Genomic DNA, 26,714 nt, shown 5'->3' with positions numbered 1-26,714 from the left:
TTATTTCACGATCGTAAGCGATTTAGGTATTGGTATCATTCACTTACCTGGCATTTATAACTCGGGATATATAAGATACTATAACTTGGAAATTGAAACTATTGAATCACCTCGTCGCAAACTAAGAATAATTTAATTTTAAGTTTATTGTGTTCACAAATTACGTATACTTACAGAAAAATTGAGCTGACGTACACATCCACATAATGTATGTAGATTATAATATATTATATCGAAAACAAAGTGATACAATAACTTGTCCGTTTATACATGAACAATGAGCACTCAGGTCTAAGTCAATCGGTATATTTTAACGAGATTGTAACGGAGACACAAAATGTCTTTGATGGAAAGAATAATGTGTATAAAGCGTAGTATATAATATTATAATTGCAGTACCTATCGTTAAACGTATTTTATACTTCAGAAAAAAAAGCAGGGCCTACGAAATATATTATCAATATTTTTTTATTAATAACCAGAGTATACTCAATATATCAGTTATAAATTATAATGAAACATTTTATTTTTAATTGTGATGCATACAACGTCACGGCATACATAACGCGGAACTTTCTAACTTTTAATTATGTAGCATTCATATTTTTAACTCGAGCCATTAAAAAGTTATGTCATATTAATTCGTATTTATTACTGCTCGCCTCGTGTCTTTGATAATTTATAAAAATCATACATTATGATGTTTATAATTCTATACCTATATAATAGAGAAAAAATTTCTGTTATACAGCAATCATAACTATGAAAAATTGAAATCTAAACGATGAAATTAGCATAGTTCTAGTAACGTAACGGTAATATTTTTGTGTCAGTACCTATATAATGACTTCCAAAGAGCGTATTGTCAAATAATAAAAAGAAAAAAATAGCGAGGTTTGTCATTTTTTGTGTTTTTTTTGCATTATTCACACTCGTAACATCCGCACGTAGAGACAGTTGAAACTATATACGCTTTAAAAAGTATATTATGTACAAGGCACTTGCGATTGGTTTGGGCTGTATATGTGTGTAGGTAGACGAAGAGTAATAACAGGTAAAGAGCACACACTCACACACTGCACCATTAAAGATGGGTCTGTGCGATGATATTGTATATTTTCATCAAATGAATACTTACGGCAAGTATAGCACACGATCTCTCGTTGCTTCAGGGTAGGCGAAACGAAATGATTGTTTTCCGGCTAATGACAATACTTACGGTTAAACTCATAATAAATACATATATATTATTATATAATATACCTATATAAGAGCAATGAGTAATTTAAGCGCATTAATAAAAAATAAATAAAAAAAAAACGTATAATCATAGCAATTTAAAATTTAAAATCCAAGGATATACGTCTGTTTGCGAGAAAGGTATATATAATATAAAATATATAATATACACGACGATTTGTGACTCTACCCATATAGATTGGGTACCCTTGCGCAAATCATATATATATATATAGTATATACATAAGCCGCGTTATACACCAATATCAAGTACCTACACCTATAATACTCGTACATGTATATACATATAATATTATATATGCACACTAGACAGAGATGCGATTAAGTTATTACTCATTATAGTTCGTCGGGATGGGAATGCATTTTTTTCTTCTTATTTTCGACACATTAAAATAATATCCTCTTCGTATTATAAATGGAAAACCGGTCGTCGGTGAACGGCGCTGGTGCTAAATACAAATTAAAAAAAAAACCCGCGTGTTGGTGGCTGCGAAAAAAAAATAAAAAAAAATTGTGGGATTGTCCAAGGACTTTGGTTTTTAGGAATTTTCGCCCAGAAAACTTACGATGCGGCGGCGGCAGCGGTGGCGGCGGGGAGACGAACCGCCGCGCGCCGCCGAGCGGGTCCTCGAACCAGTCCGGCGAACGCTCGCGCGCCACAGTCGCCGCCGCACGCATCACACCAGCTCGTTGCGAACCGATACGACAGTCGTCCGGAAAGCACACACGCCGTCAGACGTCTCTTGATGATAGTAGAAACAAACAAATTGTAACATAATAATAAAATTGTACGCGATCGCGTGAAAACCGGCGGCCACATAATAACTGTTGTTGTAACATCGCGATAGGAGGAGGAGGAGGAGGAATAATTACATTATTTCAGCATTAATATACAGAGTGGACACTTGACGGACACTGACGACGCCGGAAGACGATGTGCGTGAACACAGTTGAACTATTGTAGGAAGTGATCGATGTTATAACGATAATATCCCAACGCTCGGTATATGGAACCCGGAGTATCGGGCCACCGAAGACATTCCAAAACGTTTCATTTGGCGGACATGAGCGGTTGAACTTGGACACTTTTACATAGTCACAAACACGCGCACACCTCCGGCGCGAATAAAACACGTCTGCAAGAGGAGCAGCGATAGCCGACTTCTCCGCACGAACTCGCTACAGGTAAAAATCGTACCTATGAACCTATTTCTTAACGTACCTTTTTATGTTTACACCCCGCGAGACAACATATTTTTACACGACAGTTTTAATATCTTATCGTATTGCTGTTAAGTTTTCCCAATGGATTCCTAATTTCCTAACCATTTCAATCCGAACATGACGTCTCCTAATATTGTTATTCCCGACAACTATGCCCCCACTCAGGGCCGTATTACCGCTTAGGCTGTGTAGGCTAAAGCCTAGGGCGGCAAATTTTAAAGGGTGGCACATTTTTTTTTGGTGTGACCCAAAAACTACGTTGAGATATTAGTAAAATATCAATACCTATGTCAATTAGGCGGTAAATTTATTTCAGCCTATGGGCGGCAAAAACCTTAATCCGGCCCTGCCCCCACTGCCGACTCGAGCGCGACTCGAATCATCGCGATTTATTCAAATTAATTAACAACAACGACTGCAACGACGTTGAGTGAAGTATTATCAGTTACTTAATGCGTGATTTCCACCTCATGTTCGCTCTTGTCATCGTTACCTCCCATTATAATAGTGCAATCATTTATTCTATTTGTATACTTATAATATTGTGTACAGATCGTTGTATAATATGTTACATTCGACTATACATTGGCCGGTACAAACGTATAATATGGTATATTACAAGCGTCTCCAAACAGTCCAAACTGTAGTGAAAATAATATTTTATATTATGTATCATGTGGGGTTACTGCCTAAAATAGATTATACTATTTTTTACGGGAAAACTATACCGATTTGTTCAAAATATTGAAATGCCCTGTCGAAAAACTCGTTCACCGGTGAAAATACTACAACACTTTATTTTATCCCATGGGTCCCTGGTCTGTAGTTAGACTTTTTCCACCCTGAACTACAAACATTTAACACTCATCTCCCCTCTGCCAGTTTTGTTTTTTTATGTGTTGAACAGAAATAAAAAATGAACAAAACTGTTGATTTTTACTTTCAATTAAAAAAAAAAAATACAACTTTTTATTTTGTCGAATTTTTTTATTGGGTTAAAGAATGAAATTTGACGCGCCAGTTACGATTAGCCACCCTTTTAAAATTGAGGCTATGGGATCGTAGGATCGTTGGCCCATTTGAATTCTGTACTGATATTTATATATAAGGTACATCTTTTCGTTTGTTTCCATGAGTCGAAAACGATTACACTGCTATTATAATTTTAGATAAAAAAAATCATCCTTTGTAAATGAATTACCTAGTTTTAGAATATTAACGCTCGCACAGTTCGAGTCATTGCATTCTACATACCTACATAGTACATATAATTTATACGATGCGAGCACCGCATGGTATAGCTAATAATACGCTTTGATGTGTGTGAAAATGACCGAAATTCAAATGAAATACATAATAATATACGTTGTACCGTGCAGTTTTCGATATAATGTTATATTCGGCGTTTGACTGAGCCCAATCTAGAAGCAGAGAAAGTTTCAGGTCCAGAAAGTTTCACTCTTCGAAACTTTGACAAGCGTTAAAAATAAAACGACCGAGACATTTATTCCGTCCAACCCGCCGCCGGGGACACGAGTTTTATTTATATTTTCTTCATACAGGTGTATCGTTTATATAATATTATCATTGATTTTCAAAAAAAAAACCCGTGATCGATGACCGCAATTCAACGAACACGTTTGCATTACAAGACGTTTTTTTCAAAAAGATTCTTACATTATTTCCTTAGCTATATTATAATGGGATCCAGGAAATATTCAGTAAAAACGTGTCAGCTGCGACTGTAAACGTCGTCACCTGTCACCATGGGAAAAATGATTTTCACGTTAGTTCAACTTTTCTGAAAACCACGTCTAATCGTCATCGTTATTTCGAAGGATATCCACGCACCGGATGCACCTCAATAGCTAGTCGATTAGGCTCTAGAACAATAAGAAACAGTTTTTACCAAAACTATAGATTACAGCAGTTTTGTTTACCCATATTATAATAACAAAGCGTACTAAAATTTTACCAAATTTCAAATTTCCCACACCATTACCAATACGCATTTTTTACATACAATACTCTGACAAATGAAATCTATCTTTAAAACTAATAACTTTCAAAGTATATGACATTATGATGTTTTATAACCAAAACATCCTCAAAAACTTCATTATCTATTGAGTATACACTTAAGTCCTAACATCAGACATCGTATTTATATTTCAAAGCTATTAATAACATATCTTCAGATCATGTTCAATGTTTTAAAATGATGATCAATTGGTAACCTTCAATTAATGTAATATAACCGGTTAAATGTGGTCGATTGGTTCGGTGAACATGTATTACTTAATTAGTATTTATTTTATTACATAAATTAAAATATGAACATCAATTATTATTATTTATTTTTTACTAACTTATTTTTACATTATTTTGAGCTTTTTACATATTATTAAGTATTAGGTAATATATTAACTATAATGAAATTCTACAATTTATTCCTACAATGCTTATTTTGAATATTTTATATAGTTGTGAACTTTTTCATAATATATTATAATTAATATCAAAAGCTCAAAACTTTAAATATTCATATACCTCTATTATCAATAATAACTTATTATACTCATTATAGGTGTTAATTGTTATATAATATAAACAGCTAGTCATTAATTCTATTAAATATTCCACTTTTTATCTGCATATATAAAATTAAGTTATAAAAATCCTACCATTTAAGTTCGATAAACTTAAAATATCAAATTTTTATTTACGAAAACAATGTTAGAACATTAGTTAGTCAATTAATTTTAAAATATTTGTTTACCTCTATCTAGACTTACTGAATACCTATATATATATATGTATATGTATTATGTAAAACATATTTTTCTTTCAATTCAAATTTAAGAGGACGTAACACTAGTATTTGTTGTCTCCGTCTTTCCAGTGCGTAATATAGCAAAATTACGCTCGACAGAACACTTGTAGCTCCTTAGTTTAAAAATTAGAGTGAATCGGCCTATTATGAAATTTGATGGTAAGAACATTATCTGTGTTTGTACGTTGGTTTTTTACGATAATTCAATTTTTAAGTGAGTTATGAATATTTTTAATTTACTATATATTATATGCATATAACTTGCTAAAAAATTGAATTATCGTATAAAAAAACCAACGTACAAACAGAGATGATGTTCTTACCATCAAGTTCCAAAATAGGGCAATTCACTCTAATTTTTAAACTAAAGGAGCTACAAGTATTTTGCTGAGCTTATTTGCTATATTACGCACTGGTATGGTATGACGGAGACAACAAATACCAGTATTACGTCCTCTTAATAAGTAATCATAACCAATAACACCCCGAATTTTGTACATATAGGCATCTACGACACAACTTAAGAAATTAAAAACACCTATACTTAAAATGTACTGTCATCAGGTGATTGAGTAGTATAAAATACATTTATTGAGTATAGTATATAATATAATGATACTTTTGTTTAAAATTAAATACATACTTCCCAAAAAAATGATTGATTTATCATGATGTGTATGGTGACATTGTAATAATATGCGTAACGTAGTCAGCTGTATGTATATATTATACAGTTAAATTATGAAGAAAGTTTTAAAACTCTTTTCTTTGGACTCAAGTGTAGCTATTGTCTAAAAATAATTTTTAAATATTAAAGTTAACGTCCTTATATTTGATGTGACAACATTGCATAACATTAAATATGTAACGAAAACCGTGGAAATAATTGTGCGTAATTTTGCTGAATTTGCAGATAATAATATGGCAGCTTTTCAATGGATAATAGCCTTAACGGTGTTCCAACTGCTGACAAGCAGTTTTTGTCTGGAAAATGGCTTAGCCAGGACACCTCCGATGGGATGGTTGGCGTGGGAGAGATTTAGATGCAATACTGATTGCAAAAACGATCCTGACAACTGTATAAGGTAATAATAATAGTTATTACATAATATTAATAAATGAAAACTTTATAATACACTATTTAGATTTTAAAAAACACAAATAGTTTGTGGTTTGTCTATAGACCAAACCGTGTACTGTAAACACTTAAGACGCGTACTCATTTAATAACGGATTATGATAATTTTTGCTGGTGGTCAATAGGATCAACTATATTATTGTATAATATTTTGAACAAAATATATAAATATTAGACGTATATCAGGAAATTCATTTTCATTACTTAAACAGAGTTAAATCTTGTTCGAAGAACTATTACAATTGTTTTTATAAATTGAATGTCTATTTATATTATATAATTTATTGTATACATAATTCATAGTATATATACTCAATAGTTAATACTTATACAAAATGTAATTGAACATTACGTTCCAAGATCGAGGTAAATAGGCAATCTAATTGTTTTCAATGTAGCTGCGTGTTTAGTTATCATTTATTGTGATATTATCTTTAGCTTTTTTTCCCTAAAATTTCTTTTTTCGGGTTTGACAACACGATAATTTTTGATACTTTCCAAACGGAAATTTCTCATTAGAAACCAATGCAGTATTTATTGCGGTGATCTATAGTCAACTATAGTCGGAAACAAACCACGAAATCAACGAGAGGTGACATTTATATAATACTACGCACGTCAAATGCCGACCACAAATTATTAGTCATTATATTATGCACAATTTTACGTAAACGATAATAGAGCTGGTGGCGGCTCCTGTCTACTGCAGACTGCTGCAGTAGCCGAAAACACCTATACATCACATCAAAATACTCCATGCGCAACCTCGTCAAATTGTAAACTAGTTAAAAATCATACGCAACTAAAGTCAAGGGCATATAGTGTGCATATATCGTACCTATACTGCAGTTATTATATCCGAGTGCGAGGATGAACCAAGTACAAATAATGTATCAAGTACAAGAGCACATCATAAAACAATGCGTTCATGACATCCGTCCTCGGAAACTAGGCGAAAACTGCTAATTTATAATTATGGGTTGAAGATAATTTAAAATAATTAGTCGAAATCGCGTTTTTGGACATCATATTATATCCTCGTGGTCCGCGGCTTGGAGGCTAAACATTTTATAATGCACTCGACTCCACAATCATGCCCCCGAAACTCGAAACTCTATAGTCCAGCCTGTATGCAGCAGTTTAAGTATTATACAGGTATTATCTATGGATACATTGTATACAACCTACCTACCTATACAGGTATAATAATTGAGAATAAAAGATGTCGTTTGTTTTTTTTGCTGTAATGATTAGCCTAGATTTTGTCATCAGATTTTTTTTTCTCATCCACCGAATTTGTCAAGGTACGCAAATCGTCGTGTAACGATTACTGTCGAAGGAAACAATCGCGATCTGCTAAATGTTACGCAACGCACCGATACCGAGAGGCTGCAATAAATATATATGTATTATATTATGTACACGATATAAACAGGGAATCGATTGTTCTGCCGTACGATCTGGCCCAGAAAACTGGTATTGCAGCTGTGCACCTACCTACAATATATCCCTCCTGTAGCTTACCGATAGCGAAAATATCTATAATTATTTATGGGTATCTTTGCAGCGTTCGTATACGTAACAAATAATAATAACACATCGACCTGTTCGACGTCACGATTTTGAGTAAAAAAAAACAGATCACGACAAAAACGTGCGTGGGTTGGTGTGTTTGCTATATATAGATTTATGTATACTGTAATATTGGACACGATAGGTATGTATATGCACTATGTACGTTCTATATAGTTCGCCCCCTTAAAACCGTTCCGTTTATATGGATATATAGGTGCCTACACCATTTTACACAAATAATGGCGAGTTTAGAGGTAACACTTGTGGACGTGAGCAGAAAGCGACATGGGTACTACTTGGAGCCGTTACACGGTACATAATTATGGTTCGACTTAAACATGAAAAAAGTCAACGGTCATTGATGAGTTTTAAAAAATAAAAGTATTTCAGCCACTCAATGGAGCCAAGAAGGGCTCTCGATATCCGGAGATGGCCGCATTTTCAAAGAGGTGTATGATTTCCGTGCACAATAAGTTGTCATAATTACAACTCATAATTTTTGTTTCATTTATTTTTGAGGGCATTTATTCTAAGGGGCACACGACTAGGGATGGACCGCTGCAATAGTGGACAGGTTGTGATAATTTTTTTCACGCTACTATATATAATAAATCAAAAATCACAACGACCGAAGCCTCAGTTAATTATCTAAAGGTATACTTAAACGCTTGCCATTTTCGATGGCCTCGACAGCAAAATTCGGTTCATAACAAACATAATATTATAATATTATAATATTATGTTACCTATATGGTTATGTATTCCTGTATATAGCATGGCCGCCAATATTACGATATGATACAGTCGGGAGAACTCTTTGATTTGGGATATATAGTCTTCGTTTTTTTTTGTTTTGTTTCAATTTTACGTTTAGGTTTTACGCATGTTCCGCCGTAATGATCATTTTGGACGAGAACGTATCTTCGATCGGAATTAGGCGAAAAAAAAAACAAATACATATATACCTAGTACACAAGTATTACAGTCACGATTCGGTACCACACGCCGCGGCCGGTTGAACTCTATTCCTGCAGCATTCGAAGAAAACCAAGTTTTTGTTGTTGATGTTTTTTTTTTTTGCTGACACGAAAAGGGCATCGAAAGAACTCACCGTGGCGGGCTATTATGTCGCACTTATAATCGCGTTGTAGGGCCAAACTCAGACCTTGAACCGAACTGGATAAATGTATAACATAGAAGTCATACACAAACTAGTGTTCGTATTCATCTTTTATAAAATTATCATAACAACAACAACAACAACGCTCGTGTGTCCTCCTTATATCGATTATTGTTACAGTGACAGGAAAATGGTATGCGCGCACATTATTGAAATTGTTATTATCACTATAGCGTTTTTTGTGGATTCTAGGTCGCTATACGAGCTAGATTAATTTTGAATAATATCGAATAGCGACAAACACTCGCACTTGCCACCTTGCATTGACGAAGAAAATACGTTTATCAAAAATAACGATATTATTAAAATTATTGTACTGTATTTTCGAATGTACTTATGGTAGGTAGTCATCACTCGGATCGTGCAATGAAAAAAGTTTCTCCTTGTCTTGATATTGTTCGCCAAATTATTATTTAAAATGTTGTTGTACAAACTTCTCTGTCCAAGTATACACAATGTTTATTTATTATTGTTAATTTACGCCAATATTTTGTTCTTTGCCGTATTCGAAACCGTCTATTAACTACTATTTTTACGAAATTGAATTTTGTTTCGTGGACGCACTATTAACGCAAGCTTAATAAATAATCCGGTTAATTTCAACTCTGACATTTTGAATTGATCTAATAGTATATACGATGGAATTTCTGCAAACTTGGCGAACAGAAAAAGGTCAAACGGAAGTAATTCGAAATAAATTACGAATAATCAATCTCGACCGTGCTTTATATATATATATAATCTATGTGGTACATTACTGTCTTATGGTAACCAAATTACCACTCCAGCGCAAAACTGGTGACGGATTATTAATTATATTTATTATTTGTAGTACATAATCTTGTGGGACGAATTTAGTGCAAATAACGCCATTAAACTCAATCAAGTCCCTCGGTCGGAACGTAAAGATACCTATAAAATAGAGTATATATATAGTATAAACCTATTCGGTTTGCTATTTGGTTGATTGAGTGTTGAAACTTTAAACGTCATGTGGCTCAAGTCGTTATCTATAGAGTCAAATTATGAGACTGTGAACTCCAACAAATTATGAATCAATTTCATCAAGACGACTGAGAACAACGTGTTATTATTATGCATATTGTATACAATAGTAAGGTTGTCCGCGTAATTATATATATTATGTAGGTAAACAGTAGAATTATGATAAACTATTCATTGTCTATATTAAAATATATTATATTGTACGTATATATTACGCGTCGTTGCCGATATAATTAATACTCGCCTAGAGAATAATCTTATTAAAGAATCTATAATATGTTTACATGTTTAAAAGTTAATTCGTTCAATAATTACTCGGAGGCAATTACGCATAGAGCTCGTCAAGTTCGTGTGCACAGAATGTATCCAAAAATTACAAAAACCTTGACCACTGCAGAAATGATATTATAATGAATTTTCTGAAAAATTTAAACTCGCCTGCAACTTGCAAGTGCATACTATACCGAAAAGAGTTTTTCACGACAAAATACGAGTACTGCAATGAGTGTGAAAGACTTGAAGTACAAAAAGTATTACCTACTGTTCATTGCAATCGCGTGCCTTTATAATATTATTGTATTTTTCTAATATTGTCACAATCAAATATAACAATAATGATTCGTATATAGTCACACGTCATAATATTATTATTGTCATTGTCTGTTTTGTGTTATGTATACAGCGAGAAACTCTTTAGGACCATGACAGACCTTGTGATATCCGAAGGGTACGCTGCTGCCGGTTACGAGTACATAAACGTGGACGACTGTTGGTTGGACTTTGCAAGGTCGTACGATGGTAGACTACAGCCCGATGCCAAACGGTTCCCCAGAGGAATGGCTGACCTATCCGCATACGTGAGTACTTCTACCTATGTACTTCTTATTCTATTAAACAGCGATAATTTACTGTATTAAATAAATGTAATAAAGGTTTTTCTATAATAATATGTACGCCTACAAATCAAGATTATGAGAGTGTACCTATTACCTATATAAAAGTAAAAATATTATATTATTAGATATTAATATTATAATGTAATAAACGTTATAAATCATAAGTTATATATCTAAAGTTCAATAGCTCACCGCATTCATTATTTTTAAAAACCATAATTATAATAATTACAATTATTGTACTGTACAGCCGTACAGGTACTGTAATAGGTACTATACTATTATAAATTGTACATGAGTCATATTATTGTAGATATAAATAATTTATTTAGTATAAAAATAATGTGAGATTCAATATTAAAACGTCATAACTTGCAAGTATAAAATGGCATAAATGCATAATATTACATTGTGTCATCTTATTCGGTTGAAAACTAAAACGATCAAATTTAACGGTTTCAGTAAAACATAATGTCCGTACAGTGTTATTAGGATTTAGATTACGATAATATACTGGTTTATATTTTTTTCAATCTTCAAAAATATTGCACTCTGTACAACGCGAATAGCTTCTGAGTGTTCTGGCGATTATTTTAATAACTAATAAGTAACGAGTACAAGAATAATACGTTCTTATTATTATTAATTATGATTCTTTTAATGGCTCCATCGCTTTTCTTAATTATACCACTTTAATAAAAACGTGTTTAACGGTTGACGTGTAAGAAAAGAATTATTCTGCGGGTGATTTCAATAATATTATCTAATTTATAAATTATGTGTATACATTAACATTATTATAGAATATTGTCTTGCATAATATTTGGAACGTTAATGCACGAATAGGATAAGCCAGAGAAGTAAAAAATTCCATTAAATTAATTGTGTTTCTCAATTTCCAAGTTGAATTATTAATAATATAACACCGATTTACGTAGCTCACGTTCACCCATTTTCTATCAATTAATTGAGTTCTGTGTGTGTATTATTTTTGTATGTGTAACTTCTCTAGCCGATGCTATTTTATCTAGTGCAGTAATAATTACCAACCAATAACCATGATGTGTTTATACGTATAATATATATAATATTTATGTTATAAGACAATGGGGAATGTCAATTTTCAACCAAAAAAATAATGAAAAATTATTAACAATAAGAAACAAAAAAAATGATTTTAACCAGGGCGTGACAATGATACGACTAATTTAAAAAAAAACTGTTACGACGACAGGACGTGTGATGTGCGTTGGTAGGTACATCTTATTCGAAATATTTATGCAATCTTTTTAACGATTAATGCCAACAATTTGTGTCAGTCTTGTACTATATAATATTATACTACAATATACATTATATTAATAACATCTCAGACATTATGATTATCACTTATCTTTATAATATAATATATATATATTATATACAGTAATAGTGACTACTAAATCTAACATTTAACCGATGAACTTCGAGGCACGTATATTAATTATCATTACATTTCCAGTAATTATTGAATGTTGTGTAAACTAAAAAACAGCAGTAATCACAATTTTTCGTTCATATAACACGGTCGTTGCAGTAATCTTTTAACTCACCGCGTTGCTCAACGGTCATTATATTAATCATAATACTTAAAAGTAATAACAATAACAATAATAATAATAATAGTAACGACGGCAGGTGCAGCAGTAAGTAGTAACAGTGCTGAACCACATTCACGACTCGAGCACGACGCGTTAAGAGGTAAAATTTAAGTGATACAAAATATGAGCACAGCCACACACTCGGTCACACATGTATAATATTATAATAATATTATACGATAAATAAATTATGTTTAGGTATGCCACTTTTGACTTATATAATAACTGTGCAGCGGACTGGCGACGGCCATATGGCATGTACCCATGTGTTAGGTATAGCGTATAGAGCAGCGGTTCTCAACCTTTTTTTTTTCCATGTACCAATTAAGTATATTATCAATCAGTCGCGTACCACTGATGATTAAATGTAGAAAGATACAAACTTTACATAGTTAAATACATTTATTTTAAATAAAAATGCAGTAAAATACTACAATATAATTATTATTTATTTATTAATACAAATGTATTAGTGTTTAAAAATTAAGGTATGAATTAAATAACAAATTTTCAATGAGAACCATGGATTTGTAGATTTGATATTAGCAATGAAGTATCTGGTTCAGTGTCACCGAAGGCCTTCCGTGTACCAACATGTAGTCTTTCGCGTACCACAGTTTAAGGACCGCTGGTTTAGAGCATTGTAGGCAATGTTTATTGAAAAAAAAACAAAAACACAATAATATTATTTTTAATTAAAAAACGTGGAATTAATTTTATTCCATTGCAATTGATAATATAGTCGGGACGAGACCTCTAGATCAGTGGTTCCCAAACTTCCTCAGCCTCAGAGCCTTTTTTAAGTAGAAGTTTCTCTTGGAGCCCCCAAGAAATATTTTACGTTAATTTTTATCTGCCTGTGTTCTATGAAGCATAATAAACACAAATTGTATACATAATATGGGAGTCAAAATAAAATGATATTTAAGTATGAATAGGTTTCGTAGTATCTAGAGTCTAGACTGTCTTGCTTCGTTCTCTTAAATTTTATTTTATGTGATATTATTATCTGTATTCGACGTCGTCTCGTAACGCGCTGACAGAGACATTGGTTCAAAACAAATTTTAAAATAACCTGCAGTATAAAATGTCATAGTTTTGTATGTTTTACTTGATCGTCACTGCACATGCCTCCGTTTTTGTTTCAGTAACAAAAATCCGATATTATCACCCTATTTATAATATTATTATGTGCAACACTCGAACTTCATCGAACGCTTTTATTATTATTATCATTATTATTATCATATGAGTTCAATATTAATAATGGTCTTCTGCATAATGTATAAATATTATAGAGAATTACATTCGTGGCAGAAAAGCGGTTTGCGCGTGCTCGTAAATCTTTAAATTCCTACACAAGACGTGCCCAACTATGTTATTATAGTATTATACGTCTTACGCTAATTATTATTGATGAATAATGATCGTGAACTTTAATTTTTTGTATTCCATTTCGTTGCACGAGTGTAATGCAATACCTAATAATTGTATTCACACCGAGTCTGGCACTCTGGGGTTGGGGGGGGGGAGGTGGTTCGTCTCAGCTGCGTCTTCTGACAGCACTTATAATATTGTCACCGAATTTTGAGCAAATAAAATATTTAAAAATCAACACTAAAACTTTTTGGATTTTAATCACTTTTCAAAACATCAACTTGCGAAACCCAATCTTCTCATCTCTGTATATATATATAATATATATGCTTTGCGAGTGTAACTTTTAAAACGTTTTTGGCCGCAAACCTCTTAAAATTTGACGAACTCAACACAGTTCCTTTACATTCATACCTAATACATTACCTATCTGGCTGATGGTTATCTACGATGTAGTAACTATTCAATCGTATCTTTATGACTTTATGTACGTAGTATCGACTTTCAACTTTTGTAATTATATGGCATTCAATTGTAAAATAATAGCAATAATAGTTAGTACTATGTAATGACTAACGATTGATCTCTTATTGAATAATTATTAATAGTATATCTAATAAACACTTAAACGCTTTCCAAACTGGGTTACTAAACTAATGATGGTTATTTGTTTTTTTTTTTTCATCGGATAACCACTTTTAAGAGTTTAAGACTCATTATGTACCATATTGTACCATCTACAATAATTTGTAACTACCCAATCGTATCCATATACGTAGTATAGACTTTCGACTTTTATATATATTTACATGGCATTACATTTTTTATCGAATACATTTATCAAATGTTATTGCTCAGTGTTTAATATTATAACGGAATCCCTGTGTATATTTTAATTATATTATTATACTTCAATGGTTTTGAGCTTAGATATAGTATACTATAGTATATGATCTAAGGTTTCGATGCTCATCATGCAGACGTTGCGTACTTGCGTAGGTTTATCTCGTCCGTTGTTTATAAATGCGCAATAGTGATAATAATAATATAAATAATCATTAGTAAATATATTATTATATACCGACTGTTATGAAAAACATTGACTCGTTAAAATCAACGTGCATTCTTATGATAATTACACAGAATATAGATAGAAGATAAAGACAATAATTTAACACTTAAATTATTTCATGGGGTCATCTGGGTCAACAGGTGTATATAAATATAGGTACATGGTGCGTTAAACTAAATATGTTAAACTCTTAACAATGGTTATCCGTTAGAAAAAAAAACAAATTATCATCGCATGTTTAGTAACTCAGTTTGGAAAGTGTTTATTCGATGGGTATACTATTAATTATTTAATATGAGATCAATCATTACATAGTATTATTATGGTAATTATTTTAATTTTAGTTATTCAATACCTATTGTATACGTGTATAATGATGAATATAATTATTGACGGCGCGATTCGCAAGTAAATTACGATTTCAAAATTACTAATAACTAAATCTACGGACTACGATGTCCGATAACTAGGTAGAGTAGTTATATTATACGAGTATATATATATATCAAAGTGAACCTAAATTTAATTTCTTAACCTCTTGATTTCCAAAACTAATTCTCCATAGTAATTACACTCTTTCTTGCATCAAAATCTAGACTGTATTATAATAAGTGACGATGCCCGCAATAGCAAAAATAGTAATGTTTTATGTCGCTGTGAAAGTCTTTGTTACACTAAATATTAAAAAATCAAAATAACACAACTCAACTCAGCTCATTTGTCACTGCACTCCACACTATAGTTGTTATATTATACAATAATACAATAATAAATATTGTTATGATATTCATTTGGTGTTATACTTACGTCTTACACGCATAATCTATTATTTTGTTTATTGGGTTTTAGGCGCAGTATAATTTGTGTGATTACTCTACGCTAATGCCTGCCATCGGTATAGCAACCTGAGTCCTAAATTGTATTATATGAAACATACAATAGGTATACGCGTACCTACCTGGTATAGAAATGCAAAGTAATAAAGTAACAAAGACAATTTTTCCGAATTGTGATCGTCCCTGTTAATATAACTTTTTACTATAGATAATATTTATGATATAGTCTTAATCATTACTACAACATAAATTTATAGTTAAGCTAAACTCAAAATAAAAATATTTTAATTACTCTTTTCATCCTGAATGATCTGCGATACCTAATTTATGAACACGTATACAAGTATTTTAAAGTTTGATCACTTTTTCAATCGTGTATCAACTATCAAGTATTCAAACAGTTCTCTAAATCTTAAAGTTTTAGGGGGCTGCATGGATCTACCGCGGTAGAGGAGTAGATATACAATGTGGGTGGGTGGGTGCAGTGCATACTACGAGGTCTTATAGTGCGAGATACCCTGCATATCATGTATACAAGTTATATATATAGGCAGTAATGAAGTTTATTATATGATACCTCAGGACGGTTATATCAGTACCATTGTGAGTAACGAAACGAAAGTCTTTTATAGCCATTATACTCATTATATATAAGCGTAATTTATATAATACACATTACAGTTGGTTTATCCATAGTATATTGCTCTATTTTAGTTCGACGAAGACCCCTCGCTTACCCTCAGATTTAATACGTGATGTGCAATATCAATAAAAGCCTGCATTACAGATAATGTTCATGACAATGATTTGGGTGAAAGTTTCGTCATACTTAATGATATTTTAATGTTCACAGTCCACACACGTCATAATATTACGCATCTCAATATTTTCGATTTCTTTGAAAACTGTTTTGTATTATATAGTTATACATTATTATGCCTACGCCCTATACGTAATATACAGAATATTATACTTAGAGCGTAAAAAGTATATTAGAGTATAGTGTAATAAAAACTTGTCTTAAATATATATTATACCTATAAGTACATTATTATTATTGTGGTTCTTATAAAAACACAATATGCCAGTGCCTGCAGTATTGTTTTAGAACAAGCGAGATGGATTTATTTTGAAAACAAAAAAAAAAACAACACTTTGTGTACCTATCCAAATAATTGCACTGCATTATATTTTCAATGACAATTGACAATAATAGAGCAGCAAATAACGACTTTCGAAAAACGCGTATTATAAAGATTAAAACGATGTCGAATCTTTCAATATTATCGATTTACTTTCGGTGTTACGCATATATAGGTAGAACATTATCTATCTACTCGATTCGAGTGGTTTAATGCATATTAGATTTTAACCCAATTGCAATAATATTAATATGATAAAATATTCAAAACAGACCGAGAAAAAGGTTTTTTTTTTTGGGGGGGGGGGGGAATTCTGCAATCATTCTAACGCCGTTGCGTCGATATAATACAATATAATAATATACCTTCGCCTTTCGGCTCTTGTTTGTACAGATCCATTCTAGAGGGCTGAAGTTCGGTATCTACGAAGACTACGGTAACTTCACGTGTGCTGGCTACCCTGGAATCTTAGGATCTCTCGAGGTGGACGCATTCACGTTCGCCGAATGGAACGTGGATTTCGTCAAACTGGATGGATGTTACTCACTGCCAAAAGACATGGATCAAGGTACATAACATAATGATGATGAATTATATGAAAATAGTTATTATTATTGTTATTGTAATGAATAAAAGTGCAATCGAATTGGGTTATATATATATATATACATCTCAAGGGTCAACAGTTAATATTTTTGAAAGGCCACACTAGTGAATCTGTAATTAATTATTGGCGGGCCATCAAAGTTGCTGAAAGCAATAAAAACAAATGTACGAAAATGAGAAATGCACAACATTAGAACGAATAATACGCGGACAGCCATTTATATATATCATCTTACGACGTGGTGTATTTTTGGGGGATATCCACTGGATATATCTAAGGAATTGTGCTGTGTTTTTTGTTTGTATTTATAATTTTATCTAGTTTAAAAGAAAATGTCAAATTAACGTTAGGCAAAAATATAAAATAAATGTAAGAAGTTAATGTGGGACGTTGAGGGCCGAGGTGAATCTCTCCGTGTCAAGAGTTGTATTGAAGTATGTTGTGCCCGCTTAGCCGAGCTTCAGATACGACATTGACATACAACTGGGGATGTCAATTACTTTGTTTTTTTACATTTATTTTATATTTTCGTCCTTTCCAGGTTACAGCGAATTCGGCTACCACCTGAACAAAACTGGCAGGGCTATGGTGTACTCGTGCAGTTGGCCGGTTTATCAGACCTACGCTGGATTACAAGTGAGTAGCAGGCATATGCTATTATATTATATAATTAAGTATACATAAGTGAAGGGAAGGGAGGTGCATTTATAGTCAGAAATTGAGCGAAAATATTTTAGTTTTTATTCACGGGTCACACTCCGATTGGAAAATAATTGTTATAAAGATTTTTATAATTCCTAGTCCTATTCTCTAAGCTTTTGATTTTTTGTGAAATGCCAGACCAAAATTGAGTTTTTCCAAAATAAATCAGTGTGTTTACCAAACTGTATTTACAGACAACACCTGTTGTTGTACATAGATATATTTAAACAAATATATTATTGTTTTACATATTAATATGTGTTTATATAGCCCCACGCATTGTCTGTATTCACGGAGGGGCGTGCGTGAAGAGTTGTCGATACGCGGTAGTACGCGACGACCGTACCGAGATCGAAAGTGTTATAATATTTTTAAAGAGTTATTATGATATCGTTATAATTACAATTGTTTTATTCTAATATTATTATGACGAGTTACTACGGACGGACGGATCGCATATTACTATTATTTATCATCATACGACGACGGCAGTTGACAGGGGGAGACGACTGTTTCGTGTGACTGGCGGCTGTTCATTACGATAATATACGCCAACTATCGCGGGACCCGTCTGCGTGTCATATAATAGTCCGTAATCACACTATAGCTGTTTTTACTTGTTCTTTCCGGCAACACACACATAATATATTATGATAATATTAATATTATATTTGTCGTATCCCTCCGGGTGTCCGCGCACTCGGCAGGTGGTTGGGGGGGGGGGGCAACGGTCGATATACGAATAACGACCACCGCCCGGCCTCCGAGCGGTTAATACTCGACACTCGTCCATATATTATATAGAAAGTGCATTCGAGACATTTCGTCGACGTGTTATATATACATTTATTTATCTTACAGGTATATATAATATTTATACGCATATAGTTGGGTAACCGTGAAAACTGTCTGAAATCGCGGTACAAGGCCCCCGGACGACCAGAGTTGTCTATTCAAAACGCACAAAAATCATTATTACGATTATCATTACATATTATAACGTGCAGTCTGTTTGTTGTTGTGTACAAGAAAACATATAATAATATAGTGTCAGGCGTGGTGTGTTTATGTAATTTAGTTTGGGCTGCCACCCATCGCATGTCCGATTCCGCGTTATTACCAATATATATATATATATATGGCTGCACATACAGTCTACACCCTTAAATTATTACCTATAATATATTATTTACGCAGACAATTTCGTGCATGATATGTGACGTCGAAGCAAAGCTGAATCAAACTAGACCGTATAATATTATATCGATATATGCACTCGTTCTTCTGCAAAACCAAACATAATAATATAACATCAGCGTGTTTGTTCATATTGTTCCGGTCGCAGTTCTGTGTTCGGGTAAACTCTGAGGAAAATAATAGAAAACAGTCATATCGAACCGAGTTTCTGTAAAAATAATTATTTTTTTCCTCTATTGAAATTTTAACATCATAATTATTATATAAAAAATATAATTTAGGCATTCATAAATGTCACCTATAATTTTTTTTTCATGGGTGAAATACCGCACAATGTGATTATTTTCAAACTGAAAAGATGTAAGACATTTCATACCTGGCATTCCACAATAAATCATAAAAAATTATTTTCGGGCCCGACTGCCGAGACGATATGTATACCCACCTACCATACCACGTTGTATGCTGTATAATAATACATGCGATCGAACATTCATAGGTAGTATTTAGACATTTTTATCATGTCGTGAATCGTGATCAAATATCGCGATCGTTCGAGTTGTTCGCAAACCGCAGACAGGCATTGTGTATTTAAATTTACAGTTTCTATTTTGTTTATGTCGAGATGCGTGTAATAACTGCAGCTACATGTTTTAACTTTTGACGCTTGTATAACGTTAAAAAAATGAAGATTAAAACAATTATCCATACCGATTACCAAGTACAAAGTCGTAACAATTGTGCGCTGAAATAATGATTTGTTAATTATGGTACACTCAAATGTCCGACACCCACATGTTGCACAATCCCACACAAAGCAGCAAACATTTTTTTTTTACGACAAATCGTAAAACCTTAAACCACGGGCGTCTTATCATTACTGTCGAATATTTATACGATAATTGTATGAACTTTTACTCGTGTTTACTCAAGACGAACTCGTTTTCGTCACAAGTCCTTCTTTCGTACATTTTTAGTACCTAGGTATATTAATTTTACAGTTTCCGACAATCTCATATTATTTTATTTCTATAATAATCGTTGGTAATAATAGTTATTGCCAGTGAGTAATGACTAATATATCTTATATTACCTATTACATTATAGTTTGTAGTAAATCCGTTGTGTTTCGTGTCAACTCGAATCATTTTCCGGTGCGTTTTCCGCCCTCTATATACACATGAGAGGTATTCACAAAAAGTTTAAAGTCTTCCGTAGATGGCGCTACGGTTTTCGAAAACCTCAACGACGATATACAGGGCTGAAATTAAAAGAAGGGTTGATTGGGACAGATCCCTTGGAGCTCTTTTCTTACTTCTTCTTATACAATTTATAAATTTTCATTAGGAATAGTAACACCACAATGGTCATTTTTAATAACTGATATTACTATAGCTAATAATAAACGCATCATTCATCATTTATTTATAGCTATCATATTACTAATTTATAATCGAGGTTAGTGTATGATTTTTTATAACTGCGCTCTAGATTTCTAGTTGAATAGAAGGAGTAAAAAAATGCTCCTCATTCCAGAACAAATATGCTAATAATGTTCCATGTATAACAGCTATAGAATAATAATTATCGTATTGACAACAACGTATTCAAATAAACGTCATTATTATTTGTTTATCGCGTGTTTAGCCCAACTATTCCGCTATTACATCGAGGTGTAACCTATGGAGAAACTTCGACGACATTCAAGACTCGTGGGCTAGTGTGGAGAGCATCATCGACTACTACGGCGACAACCAAGACGTCATTGCTGCCAATGCAGCCCCCGGGCATTGGAACGATCCGGACATGGTACTGTTTCATTTTAATTTTTAACGAATGTATGCATATTTTGCATAGATTAAAATGTCCGAATATTATACAGGGTATTTTACTAGAGACGAACTTACGCAGTTTAACGTATTATAGGATTTAACTGACAGATGGGTTACAGTCTTATACAGACATAGGCATTTCGGAAAGTTTCTAAAAGTGTATATAAAATCAATTTTAATTTTGAAATTTGTTCCTTTTCTAACAATTTAAATAGTAAATTTACGGAAAAGAATAGAACTGGACTGATGTATAGTCGATTGAAAATAATTTGTCAAACTGAAGGTTGATTGAAGTTAGAGCTATAGGGGCTTTAGTCTCCTGAGATCGTCCCTAAAAGTAGTTTCTCGCCGTGTTTGCCCTCGTATCGTTTAATGTTTATGCATATACAAAGTGTGTATTATAAAAAAAATTATAAAAAATAGAGCAAACTAAAATGTCCTTCATCGTATTTTCGCAGCTGATCATCGGAAACTTTGGTTTGAGTTACGAACAGAGCAAGGTGCAGATGGCCATATGGGCCATACTCGCCGCCCCGTTGCTCATGTCGACCGATTTGAGGACCATCAGACCCGAGTACAAAGCGATTTTACAAAACAAAAAAATCATAGCCATCGATCAAGATAAATTGGGAATCCAAGGCCGCAGGATTTACAAGGTCAGTACACACATTTTTTTCCGAATCTCGTGTCTACGCAATTGGTTTATTTAATAATATTCTATAAAGCCAGAGATTTAGTTCAAAAGGGAAAACAACGTTTTATGCTTTTGTAAAAATTACAACTACTACGTATGATACTTATTATATATTATTTGCTTTAAACCCATCAGAGATTGCGCAATGTATATTGTACACCTATAATTATAATATTATTTATAACGTCCGCGTACTTCATATGTGGCGCAATATATTTACAATGTAAATAATATATATATACATATGGTTATGCATGAGTTTTACATTGTAAAAATGGTTTTTCTCACGGAATCGTATGTTTTGACCACGAGGTGAAAGCCTATAAAAATATTCTAAATTTCACTTCCCTAAAATGAAATAAACAATACAATTATACTCACCAATACGACATAATGTATTTTATCTGCTTTGAATTTTCAAAATACCAAAGTACACTAAATTTCCTCTATTATTTATCAAAAATAAATGTATATATTTGCGTTAAGAAGTTGTTGATAAAGTAATCATTTTATTTATAATGTATTAATATTTTTAAATGTATAAGTACAGTAAAATTACTGAAGTTCGGTGTACATAAATAATAAAACATTTGCTTGTGCAATTTTAATGACACAAAACAAGATGTATACTTAATGAAGTTGAAAAAAGAAAAAAAAACTTTTTCTAAATGTAAAGACAAAATAACTTTTTCTAAATGTAGGAAAAAAATTGACATTTTTACCGTGCTGTTAAATATTCATTAGTAGACATTATATTGTATTTGTTTTAAATTTAATTTTGAAAATAAAATGACAGCGAAAAAACATTTTTGCACAAATACAACGGTACTCAAAAATATAGTATAATATAAATATACTATAAGTACGGCATACAATTTAATTATTTCATCAACTAAAACGTTTCAATTAATTAACTGATGAAACGTTTTTACAGCGCGATAAACAGACACTGAGCGTATTATAATATGAAGTAATTTTAAATTTGGTCAGAAAATTACACTTACGAAAATTGATTACTATAATTGTTGTCTATTGCTATACTACATATAATATCTACTTCATAATATTTTATATTATATAGGCACAGTACACCTGGCACACATTAATGATTTCGATGAAAGTGAATAATCATATTATTATCCAACGACTTTAGTGCCTGTATACGTAATAAAGCGTAAAAAAACCAAATGTTCGATCAATTATAATGTATTGGTACAATGGATATCGTATTGCGCGCGATCGAATAAATTGAACGATGTGTTAGTCCACCGATATTGTTTCAATAGTACTTTTATTGACAGATCAATTATACGTAATAAAATACAGTTGTAGTACAATACACTGATGGGGGTTGTGGGGGGGAGTCGGTACGTCCGTATGGGGTTAAATCAACTCTTACACAAAATACAATTATTTATACCAATAACAATGACGACGATTATAATTTCATTGCAGCACAAAGGCATCGAAATATGGGCTCGACCGGTAACCCCGATTTTCGAAAACTACTTCTCGTACGCACTCGCCTTCGTCAACCGCAGAACTGACGGTACGCCGTCTGACGTGGCCGTGGCGTTGCACGAAATGGGTCTGCTGTCACCCACAGGATACAGAATACAAGTAAAATGCACTTTTAAAATCATCTGAGCAGCCCTCTCATCTTTATCATTACTAATCATTATTATTATTATTATTGTTGTTTTTGTTATTTTTATACGTTATTTTTGTCGTCCGCAGGATTTGTACGAAGATGTCGACTACGGAGTACTGTCTCCACAAACAAAGATCAAGGTCAAAGTGAATCCCACCGGTAAGCTCGTTAAAACGATTGTGTCGTATTTTTTAAGACTCATTGTTTCATAAAAAAATATATATATATACCTACTATACGCCTATAGTGTTTGATAGGAAACAGGGCACCCGATTTAATGCCAATATTTTTAACCCATATATTATTATATATTATATCATATAGGTTTTTATACAGACTATAAAATCAAAAAAAAAAAAAAATACGAAACACAAAACGCATCGTGTATACAGAACACAGCCAAACATAGTTCAGGTTATATTGGTCAAATTTCGTTGAGTTTTTTTATAAGTAGGTACCATGACATGGCATAAATAAATACTATCAAAATATTACGCCGTTTCAGAAATGTCATTCGATTTTCAACTCAATAAAACGATCAATATGTTGGAGAAAAAAAACGACTTCTATATCTACCACTCGTCCATTTTCTAATCTAGTGACTAGTAGACAGTAGTATAATAACGTACTGTGTATACTAATGACTAAGTCGATATCGCAGCAATCTGCAAGTGTACAAAAGCACGTTAAAGCATAATATCGTTTTATGTAGCGATAATATACATCGAACGACTGTTAACAATTTTCAAATGAAAATAAAACAACATTTTCAAACAATTATTCGAAGCCATCAAACCGGGACCTAACACCCACGCGTATCGTATCAAAGATCGTCCCGAGGATATTGTAGTCGAACTTCTATTGTACAAACTACCAACAGCATAGTATACATATATATATATATATATATGATAAAACGTGATATTATCGTCGTCGTCGAGTAATCACGTAAAATTATTGTAACGCGTGATAGACTACGAGCGGTCTCTCTCACTATACATTATATATATATGCTTGGAAGTATCTCTTATGTTATCGACGGTATACCATCTAGGACCAATGCGGTCGCGGAAATCGCTGCTATTCTTTCCGATAAAAGTCGCACGTGCACCGTCGCAGTTATTATTGCGTATCCCCCCGGAACAGGTTAGGCGTATAGGTGCCTCCCATCATGATATACACCACGTCACCATCTATCCAAGCATCTGTCTTCTCCATCTCTGTCTATATCGATGACATTGTTTTCTGTTTTGGGGACGGTTCCAAAATGGATTCGGATAGTCATCGTCGTCGTTCGAAAAGAAAAAAAAGAATAATAATAAATATTTCTCTCTGTATATAGTTTCATCGCAGTCCGTCGAAAGTAGGAATATTCTACAGGAGAGTCATTTCAGTTTTTTTTCTAGGTGTGCAAACTTTTAGGCAGGCCAATATCGACATTTTACCAGGCCATTAAAAAAAATTTATTTTTATGTATAAATGTTGGTAACCTATGCAAACCTATGTAAATATTCTTTCCTTCCCTTTTGTAATTCTTTAAGCAATTAAAGCAACCAGATAAAGCCATTTCACTATTATTTGAAAAAAGGGCAAAGAAGTCAATAAACCTGATAAACTAAAAATATACAAAAACTAAAATAATATGTAGGTACATTTTATTTATATTACCTATATATGATATCATAAAGCATAAGTTAATTATGACGAGGCATTGGAGAATTAATGGCGAGCCAATTGTTCACATTTTTTAAGTTAGTGGTGCTGTTGCACACGCTGCTCCCCCCCCCCCTAATGACGCCCCTGATTCAATATAGTATAGGTACTCGTGTGAGGATTTGGTGTTGAGTCAACTGTACCGGGACGACGGCGGTGACTTAGAGCAAAGTACTTTATGATAATAATAAAATACAGTTTAGTCGCAGAAATGAATATCATCTTACCAAATGATCCATTTTTTGTCCTACGGGTTTTACGTACACCTATCTTTTTTTTGTTAATACCAATAAATAATCTTATATAATAAAGCGCTAAATACTCTCTCTCACAAAAAAACCAATATTTCATTTTGGGTTAGGATAAATTACTATACAATAATTGTTAATTTTTTATTTCATACACTGTCCGAGCATGATCTACGACTTATTCGAGCCCTTTGAACTCATACGGTCGTACTTTCTCCTCCCTTCCTTCCCGCCATAAAAATAAACCCGAACCACACGCATTTGAACGTCCCCGGCAATTAACAAGAAAGACTAAGTACGAGGTTTCGATTTTAGAATTTGAAATGTTTGCAAATACAATATTACAAAATAATAAAGACACCACTGACCACGCCATATGATAATATGTACACCATACCCATACGAATGTACTCACATCACATGACACGTATGCGTGCACTGCGGATTACTGATCAGTGATCAGTATTAATAATTCCGAGGTTTTTATTAATTATTATTTCTTTGATCGTTCACAGGTGTTGTCATATTGAAAGCGGACGTCCAACAGAACCCGATCAAACAAAACTTCTACAAACCTTACAACCCGTTCACGCAAGTCTATCCGCTGAGGACGGCCAACGATTTCGTGAAAAAATGAAGCCCGAATCATCCCGACGAGACACGCTGATTCAGCAATAATATCAAAAACAAAACAAAAAAATTAAAATTAAAAAACAAAAACTGTATCATCGCTGACGTAAGAATAAAACTACGAAATGGAACGGAGTACACAATTCATCGGGCAACTCGCAGTTTTCAAACCGCTGAAAATTGTCGCCGCTGTTGCGCACGTGTGTACATGTTAATATAATTTTATTGTAAAAACGAAAAAATAAAAAATTATATATATTTA

At 32.8% G+C, this 26,714-nt stretch overlaps 1 protein-coding gene across 1 annotated transcript; it reads left to right on the top strand.

Annotated features, from left to right (window-relative positions):
* Positions 1 to 1,923: 1,923 nt before the first annotated feature.
* Positions 1,924 to 26,714, top strand: LOC111040250 (alpha-N-acetylgalactosaminidase). Its single transcript, XM_022324080.1, has 10 exons — positions 1,924 to 2,445; positions 6,231 to 6,402; positions 10,898 to 11,072; positions 17,572 to 17,746; positions 18,327 to 18,421; positions 21,332 to 21,493; positions 21,975 to 22,172; positions 23,666 to 23,830; positions 23,948 to 24,020; positions 26,338 to 26,714. The coding sequence occupies exons 2-10, from the start codon at positions 6,239 to 6,241 to the stop codon at positions 26,457 to 26,459; spliced, it is 1,329 nt and encodes a 442-aa protein (XP_022179772.1). The 5' UTR covers positions 1,924 to 2,445; positions 6,231 to 6,238; the 3' UTR covers positions 26,460 to 26,714.

The sequence above is a fragment of the Myzus persicae genome, unplaced genomic scaffold, assembly GCF_001856785.1.
Source record: "Myzus persicae strain clone G006 unplaced genomic scaffold, MPER_G0061.0, whole genome shotgun sequence".
In the NCBI taxonomy this organism is placed as follows: domain Eukaryota; kingdom Metazoa; phylum Arthropoda; class Insecta; order Hemiptera; family Aphididae; genus Myzus; species Myzus persicae.
The sequence above is the reverse complement of the archived record's forward strand: the minus strand, read 5'-3'. Positions and strand labels throughout refer to the sequence as shown.

Bases quoted from the DNA above. Each gene is read 5' to 3' on its own strand.
- LOC111040250 (XM_022324080.1), top strand. From the start codon at position 6,239: ATGGCAGCTTTTCAATGGATAATAGCCTTAACGGTGTTCCAACTGCTG. The intron at 6,403-10,897 runs GTAATAATAATA...TTATGTATACAG, and splicing joins GATCCTGACAACTGTATAAG to CGAGAAACTCTTTAGGACCA. The intron at 24,021-26,337 runs GTAAGCTCGTTA...GATCGTTCACAG, and splicing joins GGTCAAAGTGAATCCCACCG to GTGTTGTCATATTGAAAGCG.